A 12,939-nucleotide genomic window follows, 5' to 3' on the forward strand; every position below is an offset into this window, starting at 1 on the left:
GTCAAGGATCAGCAAGTGAAATTTAGATCCATCATAGAGGGGCACCTCAGTTTGTCCAACCTTGGACAAGGTTCAGAGACTTGACTCCCTCCTGCATAAGTTTATTCAGCCTTCATTTGCTCCTGCTTGGTTGTGGCCATTTTACTAGCTTTGGTAAGAGATCTCTTCAGCTATAACTCAACACCAAATGGTCTACTTTGATAATCTAGGTCAATATCAAACATTCATGGAAGATGAATGACAGTCCCAACCATGATCATTGTTCAGCTCTATTGGCATTTGAGCCAATTAAGTATTAGACTTACACAAGGGACTTAGATGTTGGAGACAAATATCAACCTAAGTTAAGACAGTTCCTTCAGCTAATACCTTTTCAGAAAAAGACTGTCTGCTGATTCATCACTCAAACAAATACCGGTACCTATGGTTCCTGGGGAAGCGCAAGGTTCTCCAATTCAGGGCTGTATGTTTTGGACTAGTGATGATTCCACAGGTATGCCCTTGTGTTCTGGCCCCAGTTGCTGTCTGGGCTCACAGATGTGGCATTAGTTTAACGTGGTACCTAGATACCTGACTAGCAATAGCATCCTCAATTATGGATCTTTGCTTGCAGGTACCTTAAATACCTCATCAACCTGTGCCAGTACATAGGCTTAGTCATGAACTGGAGCAGGTCTAATTTAGATCCCTCCAAGGAGGCTACTCAGTTTGTCCAATTTTGGACTGGGTTCAGAAGCTTCACTCCCTCCTCCTCAATTGTGGCCGAAGGTCTTAGGTCATTTTGAAGCTGGTGTTCCATAGCGAGCATCAGCTGCAACTAAACGCAAAATGGTCTGCTCTACGCCATCCATATAATCTACCAGTCATGATCTTCCTAGAGGTCTTAGCAGACCTCAGCTAGTGGCAGGATCCAGTGAACCTGCACTTCCCTCTCATGCTACCAACTCCATAGAATTTATTGTTTATCAACGTATCATAAGACAGATGGGGCACTCATAAGTCAGTGCCAGGAAAATGGTCTGCAGAGGATGGGTCTTCTCAACAACATATTAGAACTGAAGGGGGTGTTGCTGGCCCTTATATAATGTAAGACAATTCCACTACAGCAGCTTAGGGGGAGTATAAAATTGCCATCCATATGCCTTCTCCCAGCAAACATCTTTAACTAAGCAAAAAATAAAATGTGATGCTGATTTTCATGTCTGTTCCAAGTTAACACAATGTAGTCACAACACTAAGCAGATGGAACCAAGCCCTCACTGAGTGGCTGACCTATCCAGAGAGATGTAATATCTATGAGATGAATGTCGTGGGGATACTCTTTTGATGGCCTGTTTGTATTCCACTTACATAAAAGACAACAGAGTTATTCAGTGCTCTGGTCCCAAGTAGCTAGGGGAAATAATGCAATATTTTCCCTTCTTCAAGAGGTCTATGGTTTTCTCCATGATCCGTCTGGTTTTGGACAGATCTGGGGCTCAGTAAATGTGAATATGATCACAAAGGCCCTACTTTGGCCTCAGCAAGAATGGCTCTAAGATCTGCTAAGCTTCCCTGTAGATAATTCCAGAGACATTCTGAAGTGGTAGAGTTGCTTGGTCGGCCAAAACTTTGTCAGTTCCACCAGAACTTAGATTTCTTCAAATTTGCAGGCCTGGAGGTTACCACCTTAAATCAGTGCCAAAGTGGTGAGTGTTCTACAGTTGGTGCACGAAAGAGGCAATGATCCTCCACAAGCCTCTGTTTTGCTTGTGATGTACTTTTATTTATCTCTTTGACTTTAAAGGACGTACACCATCAAAGGGTACCTAGTGGCATGAGCTAAAGTTCCTGCAAGCATAAGTATTATGGATGTTCCAAACCTTTCAGGGAGAAGTTCCTCTGAGATGCCTCACACCACCTTGTTGGGAATTAGCTCCAACCTTGAAATATCTTTTTAAGAGCAGTTTATAATCCTTACCAAGCTTCTCTCAAAGATCTAAAGTTGAATTGAATTTTCTTGTTAGCTCTTGCTTCTGCATGTTGAGTATGCAAATTAACCCTTAAAGGCCGAGCCTCTATTTACAAAAGTGTCTCCCGTACGCCGGCGCGGTTTGAGAGTTAGCGCCGAAGAGGAAGAAAGTTTTTTCAAAAAATCACAGCACGCTTAGTTTTTAAGATTACAAGTTTATTTTTGGCTCCTTTCTTTCTCATTGCCTGAAGCTTAGTATGCAACCATCAGAAATGAAAAAAATATCATTATCATATATAAATATTGGAATATATGACAGCGCGAAAAAAAATTTTCATATATTATTGTATACAAATCGCTCTTTGAGCAAAACGGTTAAAGCTAATGAGTTATTTTTTTTCGTTGTATTGTACACTAAACTGCGATGATTTTGGTATATCACCAATTGTAAAACGATCAAAGCAACACAGAGAAAATATTATCACAAAATGATGCATGAATTCGTAATGCGCAGACATAAAAAAAAGTTTTTTTCAAAAATTCACCATAAATCGAAATATTGTGTTAGAGACTTCCAATTTATTGCAAAATGAAGGTAAATGATTGAATATTACTAAAATGTAAGAGTTTTAGCTTAAAGTTGCGTTTTTCGACCATTTTGGTCGAGTCAAAGTTGACCAAAGGTTGAAATTTTGGCACACTGTGATTTATATGAAAATATTTCAAAACTGATGAAAGCTACAACCATGAGTTATTTTTAGCTGTATTCTATATGAAATTGCACACATTTTCATATATAAAACTTTATGTAACGGCTAATATAAAACGGTGCAAACATTACGACAAAGTGATGAAAGAATTTCTGAGATTTTCGGCCGAATTAGCGTGCGGATGTAAGGAAAAAGTTTTTTCAAAAATTCACCATAAATGAAAATATTGTGCTAGAGACTTCCAATTTGTTGCAAAATGAAGGTAAATGATTGAATATTGCTAGAATGTAGGAGATTTAGCTTACAATTGCATTTTTCGACCATTTCGGTCGAGTCAAAGTTGACCGAAGGTTGAAATGTTGGCACATTGTGATTTATATGAAAATATTTCAAAACTGATAAAAGCTACAACCATGATTTATTTTTTGTTGTATTCTACATGAAATTGCGCACATTTTCATATATAAAACTTTATGTAACGGCTAATATAAAATGGTGCAAACATTATGACAAAATGACGAAAGAATTTCTGAGATTTTCGACCGAGTTACCGCGCGCGGACGTAAGGAAAAAGTTTTTTTCAAAAATTCACCATAAATCGAAATATTGTGCTAGACTTCCAATTTATTGCAAAATGAAGGTAAATGATTGAATATTGCTAGAATGTAAGAGTTTTAGTTTACAATTGCATTTTTCGACCATTTCGGTCAAGTCAAAGTTGACTGAAGGTTGAAATTTTGGCACATTGTGATTTATATGAAAATATTTCAAAACTGATAAAAGCTACAAACATGAGTTATTTTTTGTTGTATTCTACATAAAATTGCACACATTTTCATATACAAAACTTTATGTAACGGCTAATATAAAATGGTGCAAACACTACAACAAAGTAACGAAAGAATTTCTGAGATTTTCGGCCGAGTTAGAGCGCACGGGTGCAAGGAAAAAGTTTTTTTTCAAAAATTCACCATAAATCGAAATATTGTGCTAGAGACTTCCAATTTATTGCAAAATGAAGGTAAATGATTGAATATTACTAGAATGTAAGAGTTTTAGCTTAAAATTGTGTTTTTTTACCATTTCAGTCGAGTCAAAGTTGACCAAAGGTTGAAATTTTGGCACATCGTGATTTATATGAAAATATTTCAAAACTGATAAAAGCTACAACCATGGGTTGTTTTTTGTTGTATTTTAAATGAAATTGCACACATTTTCATATATAAAACTTTATGTAACAGCTAATATAAAATGGTGCAAACATTACGACAAAGTGACGAAAGAATTTCTGAGATTTTCGGCCGAGTTAGCGCGCATGGGCGCAAGGAAAAAGTTTTTTTCAAAAATTCACCATAAATCAAAATATTGTGCTAGAGACTTCCAATTTATTGCAAAATGAAGGTAAATGATTGAATATTACTAGAATGTAAGAGTTTTAGCTTAAAATTGCGTTTTTTTACCATTTCGGTCGAGTCAAAGTTGACCGAAGGTTGAAATTTTGGCACCGTGATTTATATGAAAATATTTCAAAACTGATATAAGCTACAACCATGGGTTGTTTTTTGTTGTATTTTAAATGAAATTGCACACATTTTCATATATAAAACTTTATGTAATGGCTAATATAAAACAGTGCAAAAATTACGACAAAGTGATGAAAGAATTTCTGAGATTTTCGGCCGAGTTACCGCGCGCGGACGTAAGGAAAAACTTTTTTCAAAAATTCACCATAAATCAAAATAGTGTGCTAGAGACTTCCAATTTATTGCAAAATGAAGGTAAATGATTGAATATTACTAGAATGTAAGAGTTTTAGCTTACAATTACGTTTTTCGACCATTTCAGTCGAGTCAAAGTTGACTGAAGGTTGAAATTTTGGCACTTATCATTATTTATATGAAAATATTTCAAAACTTATAAAAGCTAAACCGTGGGTTGTTTTTTGTTGTACTCTACATGAAATTGAGCACATTTTCATGTATAAAACTTTACGTAACATCTAATATAAAACGGTGCAAAAATTAGGACAAAGTGACGAAAGAGTTTCTGAGATGCGTCGCTGATGCTTTCTAGTGGAAGAAGAAAGAAATTCGCGCATGCGCAGCTGGAACACACTTGTAAACAAAACAACAGTGTGATCTGTGAACTCCCAGCATCCCTCAAGGCGCGTGATTGAAAATTTTTCGCAAACTAGGCCTATAAGTATTTTTCCGCGAATATTTAAAAAAATTTTTGTAGTCGACGTATTTTACGTCCACTTGGCACCCGACAGACAATTTTCGTCAATGTAAAATACGTCCAGTCAGCGTTAAAGGGTTAAAAGCTTTTTAAAGCCAAATGACACACCAAAAACTGGAGGCATAGTACAGGCTTGTCCAAACTAAATCCCTCTTTACATGCTAAAGAGGGAATTGTAGAATATCTTTTACTGTGCCCAATCAGAAGCAAGAGGTATTACCTTAATTAAGAAAACTGAATCTTTTAGAAAAATGTGATCTTGTTTGTTTTCATCTACCAGAGTGACTGCATTTTGTGGAAAGCAACAAAAAACTTGATTCCATTCTCACAACAGCAAGTGATTATAAAAAACCATAAAAACATCTGAGTCTGTAGCAATCATAGTGAACGTTAAGGTTCAAGGAGTGCACAATCATACACCAATCCCCCTTTACTTGCTGGTTTTCTACAAATAAACATAATTTTCTTCCACACAAAGCAGTAGAATTCAAGTCTTAATGAGTAACTCCTGTACTTAATGCTTATAAAAACCTTGTACAGGTGAAATTTTACAGTTTGGACAACCTGAACTTTGCTTACAACCCATGACTTCAGAAAATATTAAGTTATGAGATTTTCAATGCTGTTTCTTGGAGGTTTCCTATCATCGTACATTCTTATTTCAAGAGACCTATCTCACACATCAATGGACTTGTACATTAAACCTGCAATGGCTGAGACTGAGGATTAGACTGTCAGATTCATGTTCCTACTCCTTATAATACATATCCATACCTTCTGGACAGCATACCTTATTAACTAAGTAGGTGTTGCTTATTTTTATCAACCAAAATAGTGAAGCCCTAATCTCACTAAATAGAAGACCCCAGTCCACTTTGTGATTTTTTGTTAGTTTCCATAACATTCTGGCACTATTCAACTTCACTCTTACAGTCTATTGGGTTCTTTAGTCTCTAGTTCAAATCATTGTTGAGCCAGCTAGATCTTCCAACCTAAACAGCTATTTAGCATCATAAAGTAATGGATTTATGATGAAACCAATGCAATTTTCTAAAAACAAAATGTTTTCAAATATAAATTAATACTTTCTCGAAAATGCCCTCTTCCCTATGCCTTCTTTTTTCCAGCTGGAATACACAAAGCAAAGAATAACCAGTTCTGAAATTCACAAGCATACTCAAAACTGGTTGAAAAGAAGATGTCTCCTGTAGATTATGCTAATGCAGAAGTAGGCCATCATCAAGTGATAGGTTAAAATAAGAAAAATTAATTTTGTTTGTAAAAACTGCTTATTTATTACATACAGACTAGGCCAAGTAAAATGTAAGGTTAGACTATGCTTTAGGTGACCCAACATAGGTTAAGGCATTGTTCCCATATTTTAATTGCTTTTCACAGAAAAACATAACCTCCTTGGACTACTGGTGACAATAATAAATAGGTTACTGTACTGGGTTTATGGCAAAACAAATATAAAATGAAAAAGATAACAGGTAAATTGTTAACCAACATTTTATGAAAACTAAAAATAAACCATTACACAACTTCAAATACAAAACCAAATGGCTCATACCTGTTGATGTTGGAGTGGACTGTGCGCAGAATGGGTCTGTGGGTGCTGTAGCTGCTGCGCAGGAATATGGGGTACTTGAGCACCTGTGAGAGCTTGGGCAAGAATGGACTGTCCCTGGGCAGAGGAGCTGGAGACACTGGGTTCTAAAACAATACGATACATCTGTGGGGGCCCAGAAGGGGAGTGCAAGATGACGTGGGGCATCCCAACAGGCATCCCAACCTGTTTACAATTTGGAAAAGAAATATAAAAAAAATTTTTACTTTCCTTTTAAAACTGGTTATGCAACCATACGATAGTAATTCTAATCTCATGACAAAAATACACAAATGGACACAATTGCAAAATGATCTTTGAGACTTGTGAGAAAACAATAAAACCACATAATCTTCATTAACTACAGCCTTGCACATGCATGGGTCATCAACTTGAGACTACTGTCATTCCAAGAACTTTGCTTCTAATTTTCTCTTTTGAGAATTCTTTTGTTCATTTCACTTTACAATTCTTTTACACATATATTGTGTTTCCATTTATTTGATACAGCAACAACTGTATCATGATTTTTCTGTGGTTCTAGAGACCAAAGTGATACCTACAGTTTAATAACTACTGAAATCCTGACAAACTACAGACCACTTTTCTCTTGTATAAAGTCATTTGTAATTGAGTTTTGTATGTATGTTTTTCTTCTTTGTTCAAAAGACAACCTAACAAAAATCTTTGGGTGCTAGGTCGGCAACTGCTGCATTTCTTATACTTTCTGTTAGCTTGGATCAATTTACTGTAAACCCACCGTATTCACGGATTCACATATTCGCGGATTTCTCTGTGGAACGTATCTACCCATTATTTGAGGAAAATTCGCCCATTCGCGGTTATTTTTCACTGAGAAATATTCACTAATTACTGTATTTTCATATTTTCATGACTAAATGCAATCTGTGATAAAACTATTAAAATACTCAAGTATAAGCATTTTTAGAGGTTTTTCTTGTGTTTAAATTATCAAAATTGGCAGTTCTAAGTATTTTATAGGTGTTTTAAGTATTCGCAGTTTTTAGCTATTGGGGGGGGGTGCAGTACGCATCACCCGCCGAATACGGGAGGTTTACTGTAATGTCAGTAAGCTTATCTAATGAATTAACTGGAGGCTGATAGTTGCCCTTAACACTTTTGCAACCATCCCAAACTGCTCACTTAGTACATCATCTTTGGAGATGTGCTGCTTCCAATCAATCTGCACTAGTAACATCACTAGAGTTCCAGCCAATAACAGAACATTTCAGGAGCCTTGTGAGCAAATTTTAGCTTGAAATGCCTGAGCATACCATGTCCTAGTTGCCCAGAGTCAGCTAATATGCTTCTAGATACAAGACTGACCAAACTTGCTACTAGCTGGTCCTCTTCACAGCCCCAGCAAGCGATACAACCTGTTCAAGATGACAACCCAGTTCATTAAAGTGTTTGTTCCAATACAATCCTTGCCAGTTACTTGGCCCAGATCACAGGGAAGAGTGTATAACTAGCTACTTCCTAACAGGGTTACTTGGCCCAAATGAGGACCTTGTTTTGCATGTCTTTGTGCATTACATTTGATTGCAAATACAGTAGTTACCAAACAAGAAGGTAATATTCTAACACATCCCAGATATTGTCAGTTAGAAGATATGATTATCTGAAAATTCTGTGTGTATAATTTTATACCTTTTTCCCTATTTCAGGTTCAGTCATTCTTTGGAGTGAAGAATGGGTGGGGGATATTCTTGCAGAGATCTAACGAGAGTACAATAATGAAGACAAATGATGTCTACTACAGTCTACAGTGAAATTTACACTGATGTCAGGGATGATGACTGACAATAACTACCAGGAAACACTCAAGTGCTGTTTTTAGCGATGAAGCTGTTGAAGAAGACCTGCTGTCATCTCCAAGGAAGAAGAAATATGGCAAGGGCTTTATACATTGTTTCATTCTCAATAAAGATTGATCATTACTACTATCATTTGCCATTTGTATGATGAATGATATATGCAAAATCTCTCTTTCTGAGTCCAGTCCCGTGTCAGCGGTGAAATTCCATTACAGCACGAATTTCTAGGTATAAAATGCTAGATATACCAGAGAAAAGAGCTTTCAGGAAAGCTGGGATACTACCCCAGTCGAGCGTCTTCTGGGAAGACGTCGGTATAAGGAAGGGTGAGTGAAATACCACTACCACGAAACATACTCGAAAGATTTCTCCCTATCAAAACCCCGAACAGAGCGGTGAGCCGTTACAGCCCCTACACTCAACACCATGCCAGGACGGCGACACCAGCGCCACCTAACTCATTCCATTTTCTAGCACGTGATAACTATCTTTTCGTTTTTGTGTGCTCGTGCCTTTTGTGGAATTTTCCCAATTTTCATCATGTCATCGAGCAGCTTTACTATCTCCAAGTTAAGTACTATGTTATAGGGTTTTTTCGTTTGTTATTTGGCTGTTTTGGTCTCATTTTTATATATATTTTGAGATCTTAGTATGGCCTGCCACGGCGTCCCGCCAACCATGTCGACCACGACCCCCATCAGTTTCCTGCTGTTGGAGTTGTCTCATTGTCGTTATAGTTATATATATTTTTTTGCCCCTGGTTCTCCTCCTGGCGGGTTTCCTGCTATGGCACCCCCTTTGATAATTTAGCACTTCTAAACATATTGGCCTATAGGCCCTTTGAGGTGATGCCGTCCAGGTTCCCCCTCCAGGTTGGGTTCCCTTTTATTTTAGTCTGTATTAGGCTATTATTATTTTTTTCTTGGCGATAGTGCTCTTTGTTCATTATTTTTATCTTTACCTCCTCGTGGTGGCGGCAGCCTTAGATCTAACCGTTGCCTCGGGTAGGCTCGCTCCTATTGAGCACATTTTTATTTCATATTTTGGTGTGATGGTTTTTGAGTGGAGTAGGTTTGTTGCTTCCATCCCCTTGCCCTCGGGCGTGAAGTCCATCAGGTTGAGAGAATTTTGCTGCTGTTTCCTCCGGGGTCGTTTTTTGGTGGGCAGAGTGAGCCCCTTAGTTCTCTTCCTTCCCTTTGGGGGAATAGAGTTCTTTGGATGTGTCTCCTCTAGGCTATTCGCCTTCTTGCCCCCTCTCCCTCGTTCCCGGTTGGTTCTCGGCACAAAATTTCTCTCCTTGTTGGTTCCTCCTCCCCCTCCATACTCCTGCCCTTTTTCTAACCTATGCTAGGTTAGGTCCCTTAGGCTGTGCCTAGGCAGGAGTCGGGCATCGAGGCTTGGTCGCTCCCCTTTCCTAGTAGTAGGCCACCCTCCTATCACAGTTCCCAGTTCATTCTTGGAGTGGTGTAGTGCAGTTGAGCGGGTTATAGTTTTCCCCGTCTCCTGTTCCTTCCCTACCATTCTCCCCTACTCCACCCACTCCCCCTCCAGCTTTGCTCTGCTCGTGCGGGTGACGCTAGATGGCGTTTTCTCGAGTTCAGGGACTTCTCTATTTGGTAGAGGGATTCGCTCCCTCCCATCCAGTCCCCGCATCGCTGTGTTGGGTTAGTGATTAGTTCACTTGGCTCGAACGTGTTCGAACACTTTATCCCCTTTCCTCCCCGCCCCGTCGGGTAACTCGGCTAAAATATTATTTCTGCTCCGGTTTACGTTAAAACATACGAGCATCTGGCCCACCTTGTTTCTCTGGCAGGGTAGTAGTGAAGAAGGATTTATTTATTTATATAAGGGGCGGATCCCTCCGGTCTCCGGAGTATTTCTGTTTACCATCATTAGTTTATGTTTTTATGATATTCATTTAAATATACATATTTTTGTTATCTTGGAGTACTCTTCTTAGTTTTATACATGAGTCCGGTTCTATGCCCGGGGTTCCGCGTTAAAATTACAGGCAATCCCTTATGGTTAGTTCCTGTTGTCTCACTCCTTCCATTCCCGAGTATTCCGGGGTCTGATAGTCTTGCCTGCCACTCGGTGTATTTTAGAGCTTATTGGCCTGGTTTATTAAAAGGTATTTCTTCTCCACGGAGTATTCCGGCTGCAGTTGAAATTCCGGCCTTTCCAGCCTTAGATCGCTTAGAGTGGTAGGTTCATGTTCGTTTTCCACTTACAGACTGTTAGCTGTGAGGAACCGGGGTGTACTGCGTCACTGCAACAACCTTACGGTCACGTGGTGTGCGGACCCACGCTGGTTGCGGGTCCGACTTGGCGACCTGGTAGTCTGGCACCCGATGGTTGTGAGGTTTGTTTCGCTTATGCGCAACCATCCAGGATGAGTCAGTAAGTGACAATCTTCCTCCGTTTTATGCTCCTCATTTTGAATTTTGTTTATGTGGTTTCCGGACTGTTTTTCACCCTTAGCTAATTCTTGGCTTTCTTTCAGGCGGACGGGTCCTCTAAAAGTCGGCCTTGGAATCTCTCCGGGCCTGGGTGGCTGGGTTTGGAAGGAATGTTCCGTCGGGAAGCCCCTCGTCCTCGGCGCAAAAGTTGAGGACCTGCTCTACCCGGCGCACGAGTGGCGGCCGCGTGCCAGAAGATCTTGCCACCCCCATCATCCAGCAGATCCGGGATGCGACCCAGCCACCCCAAGTGGATATTCTTTATTCAGAAGTGTCAGAGGACGTCGCCGCCTTGAACTTAGACCTCGAACCAATGGCTATTGAACAGGACCAGGGGGTAAGTAGCGAGGTAGGTGAGGTAGTTGGGGCGGCGCCCTTTTGATTCCCCAGCTTCTTCATTGTCTTCTTTTTCAGGTTTTGGGAAGTCTTCCTCCTTGGGTGATAGGGCTCCATCAGCTATCCCCAAGTTGAAGTTGAAGACTTCATGGAAGGCGAAGGGCTATAAGTCCTCATCCTCCAAGAAAGCATCGCCTTTCCCCGTCGAAGGCTAAGGTCTCAGCACCTGTAGCCTCTGGGAGCAAGTCTAGTTCCTCCGGCAAAGCGCGAGTAAGAGGGCATCAAGATCAAGCCCTCCTCGCCAACCTGCCTTTGACGCAGAGACCTTTGCGAAAGAAATGTTCAAAGGTTCTCCGAGGACTTCAATGACAAGTTTAATCAAATGTCCGAAAAGTTTGCCACATACGACAATAAGATCTTGGAGAAGTTTGCCTTATGACAACATGCTGGCGGGAATGAAGAACCACCCCAGCTGAACCCCAGTATGTCATTCCTGATCACCGCGGAACTCCCGCCTTTTCGATCCTGGCAACCCTTGGCGTTTCGCCCTCCGGGCCATCAACATGATGGCAAACTGACCATTGAAGGTCTTGGCACGAGGCGGTTGGAGGAGTTGGAGTTCTTCCCCGCCGATCTTTTGCCCCGTATCCAGGTTTCGTAAGGTTGACAGAGGAAGCTTGGATACGTTCGGATAAGGTTCCCAGGGAGACTGTCATCATCCCCAGGGACCAAGCTCAGTCGTCTCTCCTGCGCACTCTGGCCGGAGTGGCAGGCAGACAACACAAAGTTGACTCCTTTCAAGGGCAGCTTTACTATGTTTGCCCTGGGAGACAACACCGACTCCTGTTTAAACAAAGTCGCCCTGGCTACGGCCCGGCGTGCTTTGACGGTAATCCGTTACCACAGCTAAGGGAAACAGACCCCACTTCCTGGTGTTCCCGGGAAGTGACGAGTTCTGGATGGATGCTCCGTCCACCTTCACGGTCGGGAAATTAGACCCCCTCTGTGCTTCCTCACAGTTTAGTGAGAACTCCCCAAGCTGCCGGAATCTTTGCTAAAGGCGGAGTTTGATGCCGGACTAAGCTAGCCCGGTCCTGAACTCCGTCTGCCTCACAGAAGCCACTGCTGTCTCCTGCGCCAGACGAGCCCTTTTTCAGGTCTTAGCTAAGTCCCTGTTAGCTGGCTTTCAGTCTGACCTATTTGAATTCATCATGGCCAGACTGGAATGTAGGAAGTTCATCTTCGCCATGCGCTTCTATCCGTCCACGAGCCTAACAAGCTTGTAAAGAGCTCGATCTGGGGACCTAACCTCTTCCCAGAAGAAGAGGTTCACGAGCGTTATGGCGGAGGCTACAAGGGCCAACCAGAGTCTGCGCTCTCGCTGGGGCATCCCCACCTACAAACGCAAGACCCCTGAATCTGGCGGTCCCCAGGCGAGAGGAGGCAAACGTTTTAGGAGACATAAAGGCCCCACCAGCAGGCGGTAGTTCAAGCCGTCCCAGTCTCGGCAGCCACAGCCCTCCACTTCAAAAGCTCTCCCCAACAATATGTGCTGGTCCAACCAGCTCATTCCCTGCTGCGCCCTCGTGGTTACTTCACCAGCTTACAACCCCACCTACGAGGGCCGGGGTTACTTTCACGGCCTTAACAGGGTTGCAAGGGGGAGAGGCAGGGCCTCTCACAGAGGGAAGGCGAACACCACCCCAAGGGGAAAACCTGGACGTGGTAGAGGGAACAAACCCACTCCCTCCCACTGAGAAAACACAGGTAGGTGGTCGCCTCTATTGGTTCAGGGACC

The 12,939-nt window shown here is 41.3% G+C and overlaps 1 protein-coding gene across 1 annotated transcript in view; it reads right to left on the reverse strand.

The window, feature by feature from the left end:
* LOC136825227 (uncharacterized) overlaps window positions 1-12,939 on the reverse strand; it is a 595,353-nt gene that overhangs the window by 446,096 nt on the left and 136,318 nt on the right. The window contains exon 3 of the mRNA XM_067081250.1: window positions 6,473-6,694. Within this exon, the coding sequence (XP_066937351.1) occupies window positions 6,473-6,694 (222 nt within the window). The remainder of the gene's footprint in view (window positions 1-6,472; window positions 6,695-12,939) is intronic.

This window comes from Macrobrachium rosenbergii, chromosome 37 (genome assembly GCF_040412425.1).
Source record: "Macrobrachium rosenbergii isolate ZJJX-2024 chromosome 37, ASM4041242v1, whole genome shotgun sequence".
Taxonomy (NCBI): domain Eukaryota; kingdom Metazoa; phylum Arthropoda; class Malacostraca; order Decapoda; family Palaemonidae; genus Macrobrachium; species Macrobrachium rosenbergii.